We start from the raw sequence: 24,868 nt of genomic DNA, 5'->3' as shown, positions 1-24,868 counted from the left end.
ATTTCTTTAATTATATAGAAACTATAATAATCTTATGCCATTATCAGTAACTGTCAATCAAACATTTTTAACCTTGAAAAGCCGACCGTCCAACAAAATATTAAAAAATACGAAATTAATAAATGATTGCTTATACGAACTTAGTGTCTTCTGTATTCGTTTAATTAGTCGCATAAAGAATTATGCTTGTGTTTTAATTGCTGCTTTTTCAACTTTCAAAATTTCATAACAGTTTCAAAATTATTCTTTATATTACAAAGCCATCTTAACGATCTCATTCGAAGTAATTATTATGAAGTAAAAATATTAACATTGCCATGGTATTAAATAGAAATTTTTGAGTTTGTTTAAATTTCTTCATTTATTTCTTTTTTTATTCTTTTACATCAAAACTGTTTTGAATATTATAACGGTAAATTAATATTTATGTTCTAAAATAGTCCCTTCGAATATTACCTTTATTCTTGAATTTTTTTAGAACATAATCTATCGAAAAAAAGCCGTAATATAAAAATTAATGACAATTTTCATAAATAATAATTATAACAATCAAAGACACAAACCACAACTTTAAAATAAGAACTTAAACCAACACCAAATACCGCTAAATAAAAATTTGCGCAAGCTTTATGTTTTATCACACTTTATGTTCCAAACTTCCGTTTTATCCAATAACAGCTGTTTTTAATTCCCACAAGAATGTTCTCTCAAAATGGGAAATACAAAATATGTACATTTTCTTTCAAAATCATTATTCATTAATATTTTTACAAGTTCTTTTTGAGTTCTTTTGTGTCTTCTTTTACTCTCGATTTTTATTAAAAAATTCTCTTTACATACGCCTTGACTGAGAATCATATTATGTTGTCATCTGTCAGTTGGAGTTGAAAATTCGTTGCTAATGGTTGGTTTATGGTTAATATTTCGGTCGGAAAAATTTGTTTTTTAAAAAAAAAAAAGAAAAGAAAAAATTTTAAAGTAAAGTGAAATTATTAAATTTTATTGTAGTTTTAATTAAATTTTACAATAAAATATATTTAAAATTAATTCAATCAATTGAAAACAAAATATTAAAAGAAAAAAATGGATAACGACAGTGGTAACTTTGACTTGCGAAAGGAAATTATTGCGGTTCCAAAATATGGATTTAAAGTAAAATTTAATCATGTTTATCCGGAAAAACGTAATCAAAATTTACGACCAACATTTAGACAATCATTACCCTTTATTCCATTGGCATGCAGGTATGTTGTATTTTTTTTTTTTATTTGTATCAAAAAGAAAAGAATTTTATTCTTAAACTTTCTATAAGAAATTTATATTTTATTTATGTATATAAGTAGGTAATTGAATTCATATTGTCCTAGGTTAGACACATAGTTTTTTTTTTGTTTTTGTATTTACTTAAACTATATATACTTATATATTCTGTTGTGTGTATAAGTATAAAGAGCAACAGAATATTTCGAATATTTTTCACTTTTTCCTACACTTACCTACATATTTTAAACTTGTTTTATCTTTTCTGTAATAATGTTGATTGATTATAATTTGAAAGCTCCTAATGTATGACTCATATTTTTTAAGCACTCCCTATATATTGTTTTTTTTTCTTTTTCCAAATATTTTTAATAAAAGCGTATATAAATCTTTTAAAGAATGATTAAGAAGAGAAAATATTTAAAGAAATATTTAAAAACCACTAGAGATTTTACAAAAATAAACAAATTTATACAATATAACCTTTTCTTATAAAAATATTTGAATCCTTTTTTTTCTGGATTTATGCACATATAGGTATGTATAAAGTATATATTTACATACATATACATGTTAGCAATATTTATATTTATACATACATAGGTAGTGATTTTAATTCCGTTTTTGAAAATTCTGAAATTTTAATATTATAAATACGTGTTATCTATGCTGAAATATATTGTAGATATATGCTCATGAAATTTTCATAAATAATTTTGGTAATTAATTTAATTTTCAAATACTACTTTAAATTAATGGAACATACGAGTGATATCATAAGTTGTTGAAGAATAAAAAAGAAAAAAATTTATTTTTAAAGTTTAATTAGTTAAATTAACTACAAATACCATTCAAAATTATGTCATTTATATTTAAAAAGTAAAAATATGGAAATAGGAATTAAGTTGAGTGAATGAAAAATGGAATTTCCATGGGAAAAGTAAATAAAATTATTAAAGGCAAATTTTGAAAACTGTTTAACAATTTTGTAAATTATTTAAAATTGCATATATTAGGGCTTCTTAAAACAGAATTTATTTTCATTATCATTTGATTTTTTACTTGAAACTATACAATTTCAATAAAATTCGATAATAATTATTATTCCTTCAATTCAACGTGAATATATTGGCGTTATTTCTATTGCAAAACAACTTTGAATTTAATTCCAAAATTTTCTAAAAAAAAAAGGAAAATCCCTTATGTCTTTTTAAATTTATTTGCAATCTTTAAACCAAAATTTATATACAATAATATAATTATTTAAATTAAATTTAAGCCATAATACAAATGTAAGTTACCAAGAAAGAAGAACATTAAATTAAAATTCTCTTTCAGAATCATAAATAAGTAATTGTTTTCGTAACTTTACAAGATCATAAAAATTTTTTATGATAAATTTTACCATGAAAACTTATTTTTTCTTGACGTCACCCTTCCGTTTATTCATTATATTATATAGGAAAAGACTATAAACAGCATTATACAAAGAAAAGAAAAACACAAAAAATACTAAAAACCAAAAAAATATAAAAATTTCCTACAACATGATCCTAACAGACTGATAACCTGCTAACCTTATTTTTGTTCCTCATATTAAAAAATGCTTTTTTCGGATTTTGTACTACCCCATTTTTGAAAACTCTAAAAAGATAATGTTTTTTTTTATCTTATTTTTTATTTTTATTACACACATATATATATATATATATATATATATATACATATATATATATATATATATAAAATATATATAATATATATTATGTACTTTAAAAGCTAACTTGATGTCCTTGATAACAAAAAAATGTACATTTATGTATAACTTTCTATAATACATAGCATTATTATGTAAAAGAACACATGTATAAAAGCAGACCATATATAGGTACAAAAATTGTTTCTAAAATTGAAAAAAAAAGGAATAATAAAGTTCTTTTCCTATACATAATAAATTTTTAGTAGAATATTCCATGTGCAAAGTACACAGAATGTATAGTTAAACTCCACGAAAATTAAAAATAATTTTTGTATCGAAATTATATAGGAAAAATTTTGTAAATAATTTTTCCTCGGAACGTTATAGTGAACAAAGTAGGAACAGTAAAAAATAAAAACTGTTTTCTTTTTTAAATACAAATAAACATTTATTATCCTTTTTCATTTTCTTTCTTTTTATGTATGTACATATTTTGTTATTTAAATTTCATTTTATAAAAGTATAGCGAAAAGAAAGAAATTAAAAACAAAAAAAATTAAATCGCGACTCAATGGCGTCAACGAAACTCAAATACAGAAAAATAGAAAATAAAATTTCAGCAAAAAACCAAACGATTTTTAAATAAAATTAAAAAAAAAGTAAAAAATAGGAAAAACAAGGAACATGAAAAGCAGTTTGCACGACAAAAACTCAATATTATATTGTTGGCGGTTGGAAATAACATAGCATACATATTTAATATGCATAAGCCTGTAAATATTTATATATAATGTTATAGATCTATATACTATGATTTTTGCTTTTAATGTTTCCAAATATGTACACATGCACACAAAAGTACCACATACATAATTATATTAGAAATAAAATATTTTAAAATCACTCTCAACACGCAACTAAATAATTTTTATTAATTAGTACCTTATTATGCCATGAATCAATTTCGTTAAATAAATTATAAAAAAGTTTTTGTCAAATGCCGACATATAGTCTTGATTATCACAATAATCTATTTAAATATAAGCTTAACATCTGAAATTTCTTTTAAGATGTATTTTTAATAATTTTATAAATATTATTTTTATTGCAATAAAATTTGAATTTCAAAAATTTGCAATTTATAATAAATTTACTTCTCATATTTATTAAAATTATTTATCATAAATTTAAATTATTTAATAAATTATTTAATAATAGAAATAATTCGAAACCTCATCCTCTCTTTTTAAATTTCTTAGTGTTCATAGTTAGGTCTTAATTTTTTACACTGAAATTATAAAGAACATACCAATATCCTAAATTTTTTTTATATGTACACGCATATATAAAACTATAACGTTAAAGTCAGAAAAATCTTTAAACCATAAAATTATTTTAATCAATATTTAAAAAATCAATAATGAAAAATATAGCCAGAATGGAGTCAATTTAGCATTGTTTATATAGTGTAAAAATTAAATTTCAATTTAAATTGTATTAATCCTATTAATCTTTGCATTCTGCTTATACATACACGCTATATACCTACCTATATATTATATGATACATATTCAATCTTTTTATTATAAAAAATTCTTTATGTTGTTAACTCTTTATGCTGACCGTATTAAATCAGTGAGTTGAACACAAGGTAAAATCAAACCAGAAATAATACGTACTCAAAGGATTTGTAAATTAAAAAATTTTTCTTTTTTTCATTTTTCTCTTTTCTTGTGTTTATGCTTTTGTTTTGGTTTTTATTTTGCATAGTATATGTACATACGATTAGGTAGGCATCCTTAGATTCATTTTTGTATTAAGGTACAAAAACAAGAAAGCAATACAAAAAAGAAAAAAAAAAACAAAAACTTATTTAATTTACCGTTTTGAGAATTGAAAAGCTTTTCTGCCTAACACAAAAAATATTTTTTTCCAATGTTTTACAGTTTTTTTAATATATAGTTGAACGAAAAGGTTAAAATTCTCATTTATAAGTTTTCATTTTTCATTTTGCTTTTTTTGATTATAAATATACGTTAGATGTATGCATATACCTATTTATTTATTTATTTATTTATTAAAGTGTTGAATAGCTATATTTAAAACTTATTTTCATACATACAATATGTTGAATTTAAGTTTATGCCTTTAAATGATATACACATGTATATTATATAAATAATGGGAAAAATATTGCTAACGAATATAATATATGTATGTATGTCTGTATAATATGCGTGAATTTGTGTAGAAGAAACACAACCTACACAACTTAATGAATAATTAAAGAGAATTTCTATATACTTACTTATTATAACATACAGTTTATTACCTACTGTTAATTGTGAACACATAATATGAAAACATATTAAAATTTTAATATTATGGATTTGATTACTTTGTACACATATTTCTGTCATTATTATTATACTTTACCTTTTACACTGCGTAAATTTATTTTGACTTTATGTTCATAAATTTAATTTAAAATTGGATGGAAAAGAAAAATATTTCGTTTTTTTAAGGATTGTTCAAAGTTTAAAAATAAAGTAATGACATACTTCTTTATACCAACCATGCCATAAACAAAAAGCAAAACTTATGTGCCATATTTAAAGAAAAAAAAAAAATAAATTCAGAAATATATGGCATTTGTGAGAAAAAAAATTAACATTATCAAAAATTATTTAATTAAAAAAATGAAAAGGAAAAGTGAGTAGTTGATGTTATATAATTAAAAAAGGATAATTATAAAAGGACAGTTTTATTAACATTTTTTTTTAGCTCATTTATATATTAGAAAAATTTATTTTTATTTTCTTATTAAGTGTCTGTCAATCGTATAGGAATTATTCTTAAAATTCTTAAAGAAATTCGCAATTTTTATAAAAAAAAAAAAATGATAAAAATAATCTGAAATTTGTAAGTAATTAATTTGGAGATTAGCAGTTACCTTTGTACTCAATAATATATGAATTTTCATTAAATAATAAACATTTCATGCTTACTCTTCTTAATTGATATCGTCCGTCAGAATCACGCTTGTATTTTGGAATCGAGTTTGTAATTTTAGATTAAAAAAAACTTTGCAAAAATTTTACACGCTTGCTTATTTCTGATTAAAGTGTACAATATTACATCCTATATTAGTAAAACTTTTTACTTAGAAGAAAAATTGACCATATTAGAGTAGATGCGAAATTGAATTTTTTTTAAAAAAAATTAAATAATAAATAAGATTGATGAAAAATAAAAATACGGTATTCAAGTGTCATATTCAAAGTATTGTTAAAATACAGCAAAGTATGTGTATTAAAGTTTTTTTCATGCATTCAACAAGGTTTCATACCCAACTAACAGAATCATTCTAACTTTACACGTTGGTAAACAATATGTGCTTCTATGAAAACAATCTAATTACATTTGCCTACTGTTTTATAACATCCAAATTAATTTTAAATTAAACAGACCTGAATAAAAAAATTACATAGAGTAAAATAAAAATATTAAAAATTTTTGATTTATTATGTCATGATTACAAAGGCGAAAACCAAAACAGAAATAAAACTTTCGTGTTATAAAAGGTTTACAGATTTTGTAATTTTTTGTGCTCATTGTAATAAAATGAACGCTGTTTTGAATGGAAATTCAAAACTTGACGTTTATTTTCGATATATAAAAATTTCAAACTACCTGCCGTAAAAATAGACATAACTATAGTTTTTTAAAATAGCCCTTTGTATAGGTTGATGCTGTCGAAAACATTATAGAAATTTTATAACACCTAAAGTGTTATACGTTCAGAATATTTTAGGCCCTTAAATCAAACGGTATAAATAGCAAACATTTAATTTTATAAGATGTTGTTAAGAGTTAGAAAATATTATTGACTTTATTTCCCGCAAGTAATATTTTTAAAATGTTTTTCAAAGTGAATCGCTTTTCGTTTCATTTAATAGATGCGATGCAAGAAACCATTTTATAAATAATTATAAAAGATTCTTTTCGAGAATTTTGAAAGAAAATTAATTTTATTGGGTATTCATAATTTCGAGACTTGTTCCTATAGATTTGTCAATATTTCGGTAGCCTAGCCTACTATTAAGTTAGTTAAATTTTTATATAGGTTTTTATATTGCTTCTTGTTTTCTTATCCTCTTGATTCTAACTTATTATATATAATATAATTTACCTGATTCTTTTAATCCATTTTTTGTAGGGATGTGCTCTTTATTACAAACACAAATCCGTACTACAGAGATAATAAAAATTTAAATATATAAGCTTAAAATTGATTCTGAAATGTTTGCGCTATTATTTTTTTCCAAAAAAAACTATAGATACTTTTAATAATGGCATGTCACTTGTCAATACCACCCAAATGACAATTGAATTAGAAGAGCAAAATTTTCCAGTTAAATTTGACAAAAAATTTTTTTGAGTTTTTTTATTCGTTATATAGAGAGGATATTTACTAGAGATATTGTTTTCTATTAAAAATTTTTAAAAATGCCTCTGGCAAACCAAATTGTACATTAAGTAGAGATATTCGTCATATGCAGATGGCATTTTATAGAGGCTCTTCTGTATTAAGAAAATGTTTCTATAAAATGGGATTTTTAAATATTTTTTTATGGAAACCATTTTTAAATTTGCGCGAATTGTAGTTCAGTTCTATAAAATTTAATAACATAAATGTTTTATGAACCTAATATAATTCAAATGTATCCGTCAACCAGAAGTTACAAGTATTCCTCAATAGATGCGTGAAAATAATATACCGAATATTTTGGCAAACATGCATAAGCATCGATAACTTCTGGGCTGTTACAGGCGAGGAACCTATTGGCAGATAAATAAGAAGAAGAAAGTGGAATTGGAACCCCAAGAAGACGCCCCAAAAAAAATTTTCATAGATCTGTAAAAATAGAACTAGAAATGTCAAGTAGAAGTCCTATGCTCCCTAGAGGAGTAAACACAATACAAAGTTTATATGTTTATCAAAATTTATCTCTTAACTGGCGGTTATAACTTTTTAAAATTAAAAAATCACTTAAAAATTTTCCATTTTTATACTTCATTGAGATACGTATAGAAGACATTTAACTTTAATGTGTGTACGCCATACGTTTTTAAAACAATTTCTTTTAATTCAATGGTCCTCTTCAATTATAATATAACAAAAATAAATATTAATAATTGCTTTTTGTAAAATAAGAATTTTTTTTGTTATAAAAATAAAATTCAACATTTTATAAAATTTTATTCTTTCTGAAAGCAGCCCACTTCCAATAATGTGTAAGTGTTTTCCCAATTTTATAAAATATCTAAACGTGCTTGTGTGTGGTGCACAAATGCGATGCGTATAATTATAAATTATATTCTCTTGTTTAAAATATACTGAGAAAAAACATGCAGTTCTCAAATTCAATTTAATTTATTGATTAAACATGATGATGGTATTTATGAGTTTTGACATTCTTTACTTTACACACACATTTATTTCTACATAAATATTCGAGAGGAGGCTCCCTATTTTTGACAAGTTCCAAAGAAATGTATGTATAAGTGTGTGATTTGTATTTCAAATAATTTTTTTTCTAAATTTACTTAGAGCTACTATACAATAGAAATATTCAACCAAATATTCCTTTCAAGCTAATAAAAAAAAAGAATTTTTTTTCTTAAATTTGTTAGTATGTAATTGAAATTTAAAGTGATGTTTTAATGTTCATATAATTCTACATCACATTTTCCTCATTTCAACACATTATTAAGGGCATCGGGAACATTCTTAGCAATATTATAAATGGTCTAGTATAGGTATACATGTTACCTATAAACAATTTCTTTCTCAGAAGCTCATCTCTTATTTCAGTTTATATTTTTAGTTTAGTAAATTAAAAAAATTGTACACAATTTTCATTGTATATGAAGAATTTATATAAGAACATCAAAATTATAAATTTTGACGTTCCATTAACCTCTAAGGTGTGAAGATGACATGTTGAAAAATTATGTTTTTTTAAATTAAAAGATTTTATGTGGGTTTGAGTATTAAGTTCTACTTCTTAAAATACGATATTGGTGTTACACCTTCAGAAGTTTACATGAAACAAATGGAAATTTTATACCCCTAAATTTTATTCTGAAATTTAATAAATCAAGGAATAAAATTAAAATAAAAGGGGGCACAAGAAATTTAGCTATCAACAATTTTTCTATATTTCTATTCTGAAAATTATGTATTATTTTAAAGCTGTATATAAATAAAGAAATAAAGTACCTTTCCATTCAAACAGAGCCGTCGGAAATTAAATATTTTTCAAAAGTTTTTTATTCTACACAGGAAAATCTAATGAATCCGTTCCCTGTATGTGCATACCTATTATATACAATGAATTAATTAACAAATCAATTACATATATGAAAATATAAACAAAAAATGTAAAAAACATAAAATTGTTTATTTAATATCGTACATATTTTTAGAAATAATTTTGAAATATTTATTAAAAATATCCATTACCTATTACTGAATTACGCGAAATAATTGAAAATGCGAAATGAAAATAATTAAATTATTTACGCAAAATTTAACAGAAAATTGAGATTTATATAATTACAATCAGATAAATATACACAATATGTACATTTTTACGAGTCGAATAATAATTATTAGCTAAAACAAATTTGCTTAATGCGAACAAAATTATATGCTTAAACTTTAATAAATTAATCCTAATTTTTTTTAGTACTATAGAATAATAGTTAATCATTGAAATATTTTTAATACAACAGGTATATATGCGCACTTACATATTTCAAATAAAATAATTAGCGTGTGGAATGTATATTATATAATTTAATGATTTATGCTTTCTATTTTGAATTTTTATATACAAAACTATACAGAAACATACATAAAATGTAGGACAAATTGAAAGTACAAATAAAATAACGACAATATCATGTAAGCTATAATATAAACTATGTTTTTTAATTATATGTACATATATCTTATTAAGCAATAAATATATATACATACGTATGTTCATATATCAGAATAATAAAATTCTCTATATGAAAGGGAATTCTCTATATTACATCATTTTTCCGAATGATGAAAACAAACTGATTTAACATAGAATCAAAGTAAAAAAATTCAAAAATATTACAAAAACCTAGTGTTATATCTATTTAAAATTTAGAGTAAATAAAAAAATAAAAATAAAGATTGACTCTTAATTTTAAACTCAATTATTTTTATTAGATTTTACCGCAACAAACAACGATAATAAATTAATTCCACCAATTATTTCAAAATTTAAACAATTAAAGATTCTCCATAGTTATGTTTTTGAGTTGAAAAAGATCATTACCCCACGAAAAAAAAAATATTTCTTCACAAATAATAACAAAGAAAACTTTATGACATAAGTACAGTTATTATATATGTAAAAATATAATAACTATACAATATAATATAATTACATCTTATAGAATTATAAACATACTGTATATAATCAAAGACCATATATTTAAACATATTTGTATATATATTTAAAATTACACATATCGATGTATGTGTTAATTTTTTCATAAGCGAATCACATGCTATGTGTAATTAATTTGAAACTATATTAATATTTTAGGCTTTCAATACAGAATTATTGACAAATTATATTAAAATGACATAATTATTTCAAACAACATGTTTAAGATAACTTCTATATATCCTAATTCCACATACATACAAACTCGTAAATATTAAAGCCTTCAATGACTTCCTTCTAAAAAATCTTTTATTATTAACACTCAGCCCAATCAACACAAATAATATCTAATATCTAATAAATTAAGGAACAATTGAAAATAATAATTTTTTTGTTGAAAAGTCGTGTAAAATTAATTTTGCAACCGTTAAAAATATTTCATTTTCTCCGTTACTTAATGCTATCGATTTTATGTACATTTACACAAATTTTACAAAAAGACTGTGAATATATAGAAAATATATGTATGACGTTTATTTTTCTATATCAATAAATTACAATTACTTGTGTATTTGATAAAATTTGCATTTGGGTATAATGAAAATTAAAGCGTTATTATAAAATTTTTTCTGCATATCTAAGTGAAAAATTCCATGCTTTACAAAATTCAATTAAATCATCCCTAATTAAAAGACCAAAATAAAACAAAAAAATAATAGTCATTCAAATCCATGGTTTGTAAAATAGCAAATTTTCCTTTAACATTTTAATGTAATAGAGCTCCTACTTATATGCATATTGCATATATTTAGGAGAAATGTTAAATTATATACATATTTCAAAAAATTTATGCTCATTTCAGTTTAAATTGTATTGTTAATTAATTTAATTAACGCCCAAAGGAGAAGAAGAATTGCTACATTTTTGCTTTTATAGAAGTTCAATATACTAAAATCGATATTTTGAAAATTTTTCAAAGCTTCTCCCCTTTTTGAAAATAATTCAAAAAATAGAGAAGTTTTAAAAAAGTTTGGTTCTCGTAGAATAAAATATATATGTATACCATTGAATACACATGAAAATTTCAAATATAGATATACAAAAAAATTTCGAATTACTCATTTTGTTTGAGTCCATTAAAGTATAGTTTATCAGAATTGAGTTTGAGATAAAAATAAAAAAAAATTTTTGCAAATTTTTATTGTTTTAGGGGTAAAGAGGTAAATACGACCAGGTTATTTGTATTTAAGAATGGTTTTTATTTGTAACTGATGTGCCCATAAGTGTGTGAATTATGAACAATAAACAAATTTTGTTTTGCTAAGAATGAAGTTTTGTCTTATTTAGTTGGAATGTCCTAAATTCAATTCTGACTATACTTGGAGAATAATACATTATTCACAATTCCAAGTAAATCTTATTTGTGTATAAAATTTTATCTTTTTACCTTATAAAAATTTTGCAAAAAGATGGGCAGATGGGCAAGGCGACAGACGAAAAGACAGAATAGAATGAAGGCACAAAATTTTTTTTTCATTTTTTTTTTACATAACATTTGACAAAAAAATGAAAGCAAGAGAAGAATCGTACCGTTAGAGTGAGTGTCAATGTAATTCAATACAAAAATAAAAAAAATTATACTATTTATCCAGGTGTTAAAAACGAAAACATATTCATTGTTATTCAAATAAAATACGATGTTTTCAGCATTTTCTCTTTACTAACATCAAAAATGTACAAAAAAAAACAAAAACAATTAATATAAACTGCATAAAAATATTTGTTTTTTATATGATGTTTTTTGTTGAAGGATTAATAGCTTTAACGTATCTAAAACCATCATATAGAAAGAAAATAAACGAGTTGAAGCCTACAACTTTTTTTAATTATAAGTTCATATTTTTAATTCTTCTACCTTTATACATGCAATTAGTCAATTTTTGGATTAATGATCCCGACCAGTTTAAAAAAACCTCAGTTTCAACGTAATAAGATGTTTTTCTCTTAATATTTGTTCACAAAATATTTCAAACATAATTCTTAATTTAAAAAAGTTTAATTAATGACTTTCAATTACTGCACTAAATTATCTTTTGACAGCCAAAGTATTTTCAATCATAGTCAATATAGTCATGCTTATAAGTACTTTTTTAATATGAAATAACATTAAATGTGAGTTCGTTCAAAACAAAGTATGCTGTATGAAGAATACTCTACATGAAAAATTAGTCAGAAGTGTTTAGTAATCAAAATTCTAATTATATTATTTGAAAATTGCATATTTACAGGCAATATGATAAAAACTAATATTTTGTCTGAAATAACCACAATATCGGTTATGTAATTTAATTATGTTATATCGCAAGTTGGACGTATATATATTTTATACCTAAGATCAACACCAATTATTTTTATACACTTATAACTTAGTAACTAGGAAACATTCAAGTGAAATAACTACCAAGTAACTAGAATATATTCAAATCAAACAACAATACCAAACAATAGTTCACATACGTACTTACTACACAAGAAGAAATTATGCTCCTTTATTTTCCTTTGAATTTTGTAACACTAAATATAACAATACCAAGAGTTTAACCCATCATATAAAAATACTTTTTGTTATCATTGGAACTTGCAAAATTTTCATTTTTAACTTTAGTTTTGTACTCTCGCTTTTTATTTACATCAAGTACATAAAAATTCATTTGTTCTAGATTAATCTTAAAAATGAATGTATACATATAATTAGTTTTGTAATAACAAGGAAGTCAAGAAAAACTTCTCATTCAATTATATTGTAAAGTATCTATACAACCACCACATTCACTCTCTTTCTTTTCATTCTCTTTTCAATTATAAATCATCACAACTATTCTAAAAATGGAGTGAATTTAAAAAAAAAAACAACAACAACAAAAAAGGCTAAAATCATCTGATAAAAATTTTTATTTTTTTCTTCAATTTTTCTTCAATTTTCTTTTGTAATATGATACACTCGACATTATATAGAAAAAGAAATGCATCTAAACAATATACATAAAATGTATAAGAATGTATAAATATTCTAATTTCTTTTATTTTTATACGTACACTTTTACACGTTTTCCAATTGTAAAACTCAAGGCTATCACATCTTAATATGAATTCAGTAAAAATTTCGCCCTTCTAAAATAAATAAATTTTCAAAATATAGACACATTTTGTATATTTATCACATTTATGTACATATATATTTATACAAATAGCATAGATATATGTTTGATATATATGTAATATATTTAATACTTGTACATAAATATATATATTTTATAGACTCATACATACGTACATATGCAAGATTTGTATGGATATCCTATGTTTAGTTCTAAAAATAATGTCAAAGAAAAAAGAACTTTAATTATATAAAATAAATTGCAATAAAAAAAAAATATTGAAAAAACAAAAAAAAATATAAAAAATTTTTAAGTAAAAAAATTTACAAACAATTTAAATTTTTATACAATGTTTTAAGAACCTCTTAATTCCTGATAAATGCATTTTCCATTGCAACATAGCCCTGTTCACCCTGTTGTTTAATAACTATTACTAAATCCTATTTTTTAATCGTTTATGTTATTCTTCCACTTTTAATTATACTTGCATTATAAAAATATTCTTAACATTGCAATTAATCAGCAACAAAATTTTTTCTGAGAGAACTTTTGAATAAGATTAAAATAAAGCATCATTCATACTCTCTTCGTAGTGGAAATCTTTGTAAATTTTCTTCAAAATCTATTTAAAAAAAGAAAACATTTTCTTATGTTATCTCTTAATATTATCTTTCCATATACCACCGCTTTTTTATATGACACGTGGGGTGGTAATATTAAAAACATAATAATTGTATGCTAAAATAAAAGAGAAAACTTGTTTGCAAATAAATACATACATAAATAAGAAATCACAACATTGAGAATAAATGAAAATATTTAGAGAATCTCATATGTACATATGTATATATTAACATTGAATTAAGGAAAATAAAAACAAATCTGTTTCAATCTACGAAAATCTACATTGTGGACATGCTTGCGTATAATTGATTAAACATAAATTGAGTGTATTTATACGGATTTTTTCTTAAATTTTTAATTAGTAGAAACAACATCAAATTCTAGTAAATTATTTTCATAAAAATAAAATTTTCAAATCAAACCTCCGTTTGCAAACAATTGCTCTTAGTACTTAAATCTTAGTACTTTTTATAAGTCGAATAGCAAATTTATAATACACTTACATACATAATATTAATCGCACACAAATATAAATCAAACATATTATACTATATGTAACTACAATGCGAAATAATCGTACATTGAAATCACTTCTTATTAAGTGAGTGATAATAAAAAAATGCGATTACACAAACTTTATCAGTTTTGTTCTATTTTTACTTTAAAAATTTTATAATTATATACGTTACATATAATATAAATATACTATATTTATTTTATTAAATTTGCAATTATTAAACTGCACAATTGTTGTAAATCAATTTAATTTACAAGGAAAAATAAACCTGAATTCCGTATTATTTAAATATACCTCATTTATATATGTATACAAGTAAAGAAATAATTTTTTTCCTGACTCAAAAAAGTTTACAAAACTTGTAACCTCACCATGCAACACAAAACTACTATTTTCAACCAAATTTTTATTTTGTTCCAAATTTGTTTTAATTTTGGAACAAATGTGTTCGAATAATCCAAAGCATTATGTACTATTGTTATTAAAGTAATATCATGGAATATTTTACGTCAAGTATTTTTTTATTCATATTATACAATTTACCTTTCTACAAAAACATATGACCTAAATACATAAATGCATTTCATTGCATATTTTGACAAATTTAAATTTTATATTTTTAAAAAAAAATTTCTTTCTCATAGATATTTAGTTTATTATTGGAAAACTTCACGTGAAGGACGTCGTGCAGTTATGGATTATTATTATTTTGAGAATAGCAGACAAACATATGGTGTACCGATTGGTGGCATTGGTGCTGGTACAATTGGACGTGGTTTTGCTGGTGAATTTTTACGTTTCCAAATGCGTCCCGGAATGTACGAATATAATGTTGTGCATGCAAATCAATTTATAATAACAATTAAAGATGAAAATGATAAAACTATTTTTCAAAGTTTATTATCAAGTTACAGGTAAGTTCTAAAATTACCATTAAATACAGTGAATTTAACTATATGTATGTATATATGACTGTTATGTTTTAATTAAAAATCAATATTTTAAATACATATCAAAGTAATTTAAAAATATTCGCTAACATATAATTGTTTTCAATTATTCCAATAAGAATTTAAAGCAACCTAAACGTAAATGTTATAATAAAATAACCCAGCTATATGCATACATAGCTAGCACAAAGATAGATTTTGCATTACTTACTTTTAATCTTACTTTTAATTAAAATTTTTCATTATGTGCTTTTAAAATGCCATTTTTATGTTTTTCATATGTATTTATACTAGCATTTTTAAAGTTAATATGAAAACTCATAGATAATACTGCATGTGCATTCAAATATTTTAGTTAATATAATATAATTATTAAATAAATTTACTATATTTAGATAGCTAAAGTTCTTTAGAATTATTTGTACTTAAATTTGTATATTGTGCAATGTTTTTAGAAATTTTGTACAAATATTTGAAATATCTGTTCAAAATTGTAAGTTTAGATATAACGATGCAAAAAAATATTTAGATGTATGTATGTATATGCTGTTAATTAGAATCTGTTAACACTATTAACAAAGATATATATTTAAAAATCGTTTAGCCAATATTTTCTTAAAAGATTTCAAAATTTTAAGAATATTAGGTTAAAAGTTCTTTTTATAAACACTCAATTTTTTTGAAAAGTATAGTATCATCACTTTTCAAAGAAATAAGAAGTATTTCTATTATTCAATTAAATGTTGAACTGAGTAATTTAAAGAACGTTTTTGAAGCATCTACTTCAATGAAAACTGCTTTAAAATCGAATTATAAAATATTATGCATGTACAATATAAATATTTTTTGTAAAAATAAAATATGCTTGTTTTAAAAAATTATGTATATAAAATGTTTATTCAAACCCAAACGGTCTTAAATTACAGCATAAATTTTAAACTATAATGTGTATATAAAAAATATAAAAGCATATACATATAAGTATATATACAAGGTGATTCTGCAAGATATACAACAACATATATCATTGGTTAGAGGATCGAAAATGGGTAAAACTTTTGATCCGGACCAGGTGCCAAATCTCGAGGGTTTCTGAGTTCCAGAGATTTTAATGAATTTTCACGAATTTTTTACTTATGCAAGTTTTTTTGGTTATAACTTACGTTTCAAAAAGGATAGGAACTTCAAACAAACAGTTTTTAAAAGTTCTAAAATAATCATGTAAAGGACTTAAAATAATCATGCTGTTTGTTTTTGTATGTTGTGTATTTTCAGAGTACCAAGTATTCAAATTTTTCACTTGTTTTATTTTTCAGTTTTTTTTAACCAGATAAATTCGTAAATATCTTTTGAAACCTCGAAATTTTTTTTATAGAATTTTGCCCAGCTGCTTTAACTTTAATGTAAGTAGTGGAATATTAAAAAAATTTCGAGGTTTCAAAATGATACAGAAGATATAGCACAATCCTATTTTTCACTATTTTTGATTTTCATTGATTTAAAGCGCTGTAACTATCAACTATTTCTAGCGTAACAGTTGACATTTTTATGAGCCTTTATTTTGATAAAAAATCTGAATTTTAATATTTTTATTGAAATGTAGCAAATAATAACAAAATTGAAACGAAATTTTATATAAACTTTTTAATTTGAAAAACAAAAATTTATTTTAAAAAATTTGAAATTTTTGAAAAGAAAAACTAGAATTTTGTATTAGGAAAAACAAAAAAAATCAAGTAATCAAAAATTTTTTTTCGAAACTTTTCTTGGTAAAAAAAATTTATAGGTTTTTTATTTTTCCCAGTTTTTATAAGAAAAGGTACCTATATGGTTTGAAATTTTTAAATGCATTTTTCTCACACTGGGGGCAATTTAAAAATTTAAAAAAAATATTTTCGAAATCTAGACACCATTTGGCATCTAAAGTTATTAAAATTATCCAGCTGGAGCTAATTTTTAAAGGCATGCCATATAAATTTTGACATTTATTTTATTAGAAAAAAAATTTTTTCAATAGGAAAATTTAATTTTTTCGTACAAAATGGAGTTTGTAAATGATATGGTATGAGCATTATGAAGTTACTAAATAATTAACAAATAATTTAATGAGATTAATAATTTTTAAGCAAATTTCTACAAAAACTAAATTTGGTGTACAGTTGATGAAATTAAGAAGGTGTTCCAGTAAAGAAATTATGTAATTTAAAATATGCGATTGAATAGAATGAAGGAAAACATTATTTTTTTTCGAATTAGTTGAATTTCATAAGAAAATTTGGTGTTTGTTTTGAGAAATTTGTAAAATTTTTGGATAAGGAATTCGTATTTTTCCAAAATTTTTGATAAAGGATTATTAAATTGAATTTAATTTTAGTTTTATCAAGTTTTGGTTTGATTTTAATTGAATTTTTGGCTCACAATGTTTGTTGTTTTCGTGCTATATCGTCTGTACCGTAAAAATTTTTTAATGTTTAAGGACTTAAATTAAAGTTTAAGCAAAATTCTATTAAAAACAAAATTCAAGGTTCACAAAATTTCTTACGAAATTATCTGGTTAAAAAAAATGAAAAATAAAACAATTGAAAAATTTGATTTTCCTTAAAGTTAGGATTCTTGTTAATCTGAAGGTTTATAAAATACAAAATCCAACAGCATAGTTTTTACTAGACCTTTTAAAAAGTGTTTGCTTAAGTTCCTATCTTTTTCGGAACGAAAGTTATAATCAAAAAATCTTGGATAAGCAAAAATTTCGTGAAAATTCGTTAAAGTCCCTAGAACTCGGAAACCTTTGAGAATTGGCACCCAGTCCGGGACAAAAGTTTTACCCATTTTCTATCCTCTAAAGAATGATATATGTTGTTGTATACCCTTTTTAATCACCCTGTATATCACAAAAACCGAAATTAAATTCCACCAACCTTTTCATTGGGTTAAAAAATTAAAGAGTTGTACTTCACTCTTCTTTAAATTTTGATATATTTCATACAATCCCACAATAGGATAACAAAATGTCAAAGCCTTAAAAAAAGCTTAGTTTTATACATCGTTAAAAAGCTCATCTTCAGCCGAGCATTCTTTATTTAAAATAAAATTTAGAGAAAAAATTACCTATAGAGATTAAACATTATGCACTTAGACAATTCAGTTATAAAATTAACACGTAACTCATTATGTGTAGCAGTAAATAATGTAATTATTATTATATTAGTAATTATTATGTGCAGTTATACATACATATATAAAAAGAAAACACTACCCCCATCTAAATTCTAAAATTATATTACATATTTTGTAAATTTTTGAAAATATCCTTGTTACATATATATATACATATTAATGTAGTTTGTTGTTGATTATATCTTTATTACTTGAAAACGAATGCATGCACTTATATACATATACTTACATTTTATACATATTTAGAAAAAAGCAAACAACGGAAATATACTTGGCAAAATTTTTTTGTATAAAATTTTCTATTTTTAAAAATGTACAAAAATTTTTTTTGCTATTTTTCTTTCATTATTCTTTTCTGTACTTAAAATATTTAATTTTGGAAAATGTTATTTTTGAATTGCTTTCCAAAACAAGAAAGCAATAAAAGGAATAAAATAAAAAAAGAAAAATTGCAACAACTTGTTGAATCTATACTCTCTCTAAATACACTTATAATGTACAACAACCTTGGATTGTTTAATACAATGTACGTATATGTATGCGTGTGAATGTACAAGCATAATTTTCATATACATATGTATACTAAATATGCTTATTGTCCTGAAATCAAAATTAAAAATCAATAAAATTGAATATAAAATATAAAATGATACCTACATACTTCTACAACTTCAAACATATATTTACATACAATTTTGTTTTCTTTATATTATTTAGTAAAAATTCTCTGTAAAATGATTTAACAGTTTTTAAAAAGTACCTATAGGGTGGGGAATAAAATAATTATGTATATGTACCCTATTTTAATTTTTAAACTCTGAACTTTTTGCCTTGAAATTTTCTTTGATTACATTTATCTTTACTTTTGTAAAAATTTACTATGTTAATTTGATGACAGAATTTTTTTAAAAATTTAATATATATTTAATAAAAATTAGTAAAAATTTGCATGAATAAATTAGATTATACTATACCACACAACATTGAGTTAATACTAAATTTTTTTTCTACCATTTCAAAGCAATTCCGGAATAAAACTTTGTTTTTTGACTTCAATTTTATAATTATCAATTAAATAGAAAGTTTTCAATTTTGAATTTGAATTTAAATTTTGAAATATTTAATTTTAGGTAAATTCAGTGCACAAATAAATACATAAATTAATAAAAATTTTTCTTTTCTTCTTTTCTTTTTGAAACTTATGTAAAATGCTTTAAATGTTGCATGTATATTTTACGGGCTTTAACATCCTAAATTGTTTGCAATAAAAAAACTTTGCATATTGAAATTATTATGTGCTTTTATCTTTAATATTAAAACAAAATTGATGGTAATACACAAAAAATAATTATATTTAATAAACAAAACAAAAATAAATTCTTCATAAAAACGTTGCTTAAAAACACACACAATAAATTTATTCCCCTTATTATTTTGCATATAATTTGGCGTCAATTTAAAAAAAAAAACTGCTTGTTTTTAAAAAATGCACAATTCACAAATAATTTTCCAAAAACAAAAAAAATATTATTATTCGTACAAATGATAAAAAAACAAACAAAAAAAAAAAATATACAATCCATCAAATTATCAATTTAAAAAAATAAAACAAGAACCAAAAGGCATCATCATTCATCCTTTCTGAATTGCAGTCGTCCAAAACATCCACTCAATTCATGGGAAAGCAATTTAAATGCAGAAAAATGTGAATATACTGGCCTATATCCAAGAGCATGGTCAGAAATTGATTTAAGTGAATTTGGTATTAAATTAATTGGCCGACAAATATCACCAATTATACCACATGAATATAAGGAATCATGTCTGCCATGTACAGTATTTGTATGGTCAATTGAAAACGTATGTGATTTAGAGCGTAAAGTAACAATTACATTTACTTTTAAAAATGGTACTGGTAATAAAAAACAAGATGCAGATGGTGGTGCTACAATTGAAAATTTTTTAACTGAATCTCAAACTAAAGGCGTTAGCATTAAACAAACAATATGTGGAATGAAATGTTCATATAATTTAGGTTGTAAAATATCACCTGAAATTAATATAACACGTTGTACAAAATTTGATCCATCTAGTAATGGTGAAAAACTATGGAATGAATTAAATGAGAATGGAATTATTAAAGAAGAAATTATTGATGAAAATTTAAAATGTAAGATTAGCAATTATTTAATAATTTTTGTAAAATATAAATAGTTCGTAATTCAAAAACAAGATAATTTTTGGTTCGAAAATCTATTTAAATATGTATTAATTTTTCTTTAATTTTATTTATAGCTAAAGATATTGGAGTTGCATTATCAGCTCAAGTATTAGTAAAATCAAAGAAAACCCAAGATTTAGAATTTTCATTAGCGTGGGATATGCCAGTTATTAATTTTTCTAAGAAATTAAAAGAACATAAACGTTATTATACAAAATATTTTGGTGATTCTGGTGACGCTGGACCAAAGTTATGCGATTACGCATTAAAAAACTATAGTTATTGGGAAAAATTAATTGATTCATGGCAACGACCTATACTTGAAGATAGGTATAGTCTTTATATTATTCTATAGAATTAAAAATAATTTAAATAATTTTTACTAATTTCAAATTTAATTTAATCTTGTAGTAATTTACCTGATTGGTATAAAAGTGCAATATTCAATGAACTTTATTATGTATCAGATGGAGGAACTTTATGGTTAACATGTGATTCTAGTTTCGATAAGGAATTAGCATATGACGACCCTAGGTATAGTAGTACATTATAAAGAAACTTTTGTAATGTGAAAATTTCATATAATATATATGAACCGGTTACTTATTTAGATTAGCTTATGGCAGATTTGCTTATTTAGAAGGTCATGAATATCGAATGTATAATACATATGATGTACATTTTTATGCTTCACACGCTTTGGCAAATTTGTGGCCAAATTTACAGGTACGTGTATATAAGAAAAAATAATAATCCTTCTAATTATATGGTGCAAATATATTATATTCGTATAGGTAAGCATGCAATATGATGTCATGGATGCTATAACAGCTGAAATAAATGATCCACGTAAAAATTTATTTGATGGGAAAATGACTCCAAGAAAAACGAAGTCATGTGTTCCTCATGATCTAGGTGATCCCGGTAAATACTATAATTTTATTGAAATCAAGAATATATATGACGTATAATGGAAATTTACTATTTCAGATGAAGAACCATTTGTACTAATTAACTGTTATAATATTCATGATGTTGGTGAATGGAAGGATTTAAATTCCAAATTTATACTTCAAACTTATCGAGACTACTATGTTTTGAATGAATTAGCACAGGCACAGGCTGACAACGCCAGCAAGTTCAGTTCCATTGAGTTTATTGATAAAGATAGTCTATTTGAAATGTATTTGCAAGACAATCGAACAAAACATGCAAACGGCTTTACAGATGAGAAAAGTATTTGTTTAAACATTTATAATTCTTGATGAATCGAATTTTACATTTTTATTTAATGTTTAGAAAATAGAAAATCTGCTTCTATATACATAAATGACACTAATGGTAAAGTTTATTTAATGGATGCTTTAACTTATCTGAAAGCAATGTATCCAGCATGTAAAATAGTTATTGAAAAAACAATCGAATGGGATAAAGATAATGATGGTCTTATTGAAAATTCTAAAACTCCTGATCAAACGTACGATAGTTGGACAATGGAAGGACCGAGTTCATATTGTGCTGGACTATGGTTAGCAGCACTACAATGTATATCAGCTATGGCAACAATACTCGATCAACCAAATGATTGTATTAAATATCAAGAAATCTTAGAGAAAGGAAAACGATCATATGAAGAAAAATTATGGAATGGAAGTTATTACAAATTTGATTCGTCCAATAATAAAGACACCATAATGGCAGACCAATTATGTGGTCATTGGTATTTGAAAATTTGTGGGTTTGATTATGAAGTAAATAATAGATCTGTTTTTATTGCGGACGCAATTATTAATGTTTTATATTTTAAGTTATTAACACAATTAACAATGATTAATTTGAATTATTTATTTTGTAGATATTTCCAAAAGAAAATGTAAGGACGGCACTGAAAACAATTTATAATAATAATGTTAAAGGTTTTTGTAATGGTAATTTGGGAGCAGTTAACGGTTTCAAACCAAACACAACCGATCCCGAAAAACCAGGTCATGTTGATACCTTCACACTTCAAAGTGAGGAAGTCTGGACCGGGGTAACATATGCTTTAGCTGCGATTATGATACAAGAAGTAAAAATTAATACATATGATATAATGTTATCATTAAAATTTATAATATTTTTATCAATTTTAGGGAATGTTTGAAGAAGCTTTTGCTACAGCTGGCGGTCTATTTAAAACAATGACAGAACGTTTTGGTATGATTTACGAAACACCTGAAGCTTTATACGCAGAAAAACATTTTCGTTCAATTGCCTATATGAGACCTTTAAGTATATGGTCAATGCAAGTTGCATATGAACGCAAAAGAGCAATTCGAGATTAAATATAGGACATATTCATTTTATAATAGGCATTAAATATTATAATGGATTATATATGCATTAAGCCTATTGTACATTATGTTTCAATGCACAGAAAATCTTCAATGTGAATTTGAAAATTATAAAAATTTTGCTGTGAACTAAAACCAAATATAATTTGAAACTTTGTAAAATGTAAATGAGAAAACCGTGTAGTGAACAATGTATAGATGTCAATTTCAAAAATACTATATATGTATGTATCTGCTCCAAAATATTAAAAACACAATGGCTATTTATTTATTAGTTAATAAAATAAGTATTATGTCACAAATTTTCATAAACATATACAAATGCATACAATAATAGCTTTAATACTATATAGATTTGTTTTGCTAAATGAAATTGTGATTTACATATTGAAATTTCCATTTGAATTCAACTGGAGCTATTAAAATATGTATTAAAAGTAATTTTAGAAAAATTTAAAAAAAATGTCCTAAAAATTTTTTATTTACAGTGAATATAAGAATATATTTATAACAATAAGGAGAAAAACTCTTTAGATCTTGCTTAAAAAACTTAATGTAATACTATATTAAAATTATATCTTATATAAAAATTTTAAAAATTTTTTAAGCAAAAATCTTTTATATTTTTAGAATCTTTAAAAATAATGTTAAATTTTTTATCCTCTTGATTCCCGTTAACATAGTGTAACCCCGCAGAAAACTATGTTTTACCGTTATAAGTAAAATTATTTTATTGTTGAAATTGCAAATGTACTACAAATTTTATCAAAGTATTATTAAAAAAAAACAAAATATTTTTTGATGTTATATGTATGTGGTTGAAAAAACATATTTTCAAAGAAAATTTAAGAATGTTATACGAATAAAATACTTGTTAGATAAATAAGAGATATTAAATACAGTTCGCATTTAATAAAACTATTTTAATATACATATATTATAAAAAGTTTATCACAATAAAACTCTTTATTAAACTTTCTATTAATTTCATTAAAGCTTGCTTAAACAAGTAAAAGAATTGACCTTTTTATCATATAAAAAATACAGAATGGTACATAAAAAAAATATAAGTTTTTAAAATATTTTACTTCATTATTGAAAAACAAACATTCATTTGATCAATTATTATCAGTCATATCTATTGATATTTGTTAGATCAAATTACTCTCAAAATGTTATGAGAAACATTAAAATGTGGAATATACTATTCTAAAATATGATTTTAATACATATTTTTTTTTTCTTAAATTATTATAATTATGAAATCATCTTCTAAAATTTGTAACTCGAAAATTTATATACACAAATGGCGTTGAACTTTTCTAGTCAAGGTAGAAATTTATAAAAAAAATCCAAATTACAGAATTGTCACAAAAAATAATAGATTAATGTATTTATAATGATAATAATATAATCCTAAGCTTATTTTGGTG

General features: G+C 23.1%; 1 protein-coding gene across 2 annotated transcripts; it reads left to right on the top strand.

The window, feature by feature from the left end:
* The first annotated feature begins 891 nt into the window (after positions 1-891).
* Positions 892-24,393, top strand: LOC129612396 (non-lysosomal glucosylceramidase). 2 transcript variants are annotated; one of them, XM_055525958.1, is made up of 11 exons: positions 892-1,244; positions 15,399-15,668; positions 20,495-21,051; positions 21,177-21,432; positions 21,514-21,636; positions 21,714-21,828; positions 21,897-22,026; positions 22,093-22,338; positions 22,402-22,853; positions 22,958-23,170; positions 23,235-24,393. In XM_055525958.1, exons 1-11 carry the CDS (start codon positions 1,084-1,086, stop codon positions 23,424-23,426), a joined length of 2,715 nt encoding a protein of 904 aa, XP_055381933.1. In that variant the 5' UTR covers positions 892-1,083; the 3' UTR covers positions 23,427-24,393. The 2 variants fall into 2 exon arrangements, with proteins under 2 accessions (XP_055381933.1, XP_055381934.1); XM_055525959.1 differs by having other exon boundaries at positions 20,534-21,051; positions 23,235-24,392.
* The last annotated feature ends 475 nt before the right edge of the window (positions 24,394-24,868 follow it).

The sequence above is a fragment of the Condylostylus longicornis genome, unplaced genomic scaffold, assembly GCF_029603195.1.
Source record: "Condylostylus longicornis isolate FDR11 unplaced genomic scaffold, ASM2960319v2 ptg000072l, whole genome shotgun sequence".
Lineage (NCBI taxonomy): Eukaryota > Metazoa > Arthropoda > Insecta > Diptera > Dolichopodidae > Condylostylus > Condylostylus longicornis.
This window is presented reverse-complemented; position numbering and strand designations above follow the sequence as displayed.

Bases quoted from the DNA above. Each gene is read 5' to 3' on its own strand.
- LOC129612396 (XM_055525958.1), top strand. From the start codon at position 1,084: ATGGATAACGACAGTGGTAACTTTGACTTGCGAAAGGAAATTATTGCG. The intron at 15,669-20,494 runs GTAAGTTCTAAA...AAATAAAACAAG, and splicing joins AGTTTATTATCAAGTTACAG to AACCAAAAGGCATCATCATT. The intron at 21,433-21,513 runs GTATAGTCTTTA...TTAATCTTGTAG, and splicing joins CGACCTATACTTGAAGATAG to TAATTTACCTGATTGGTATA.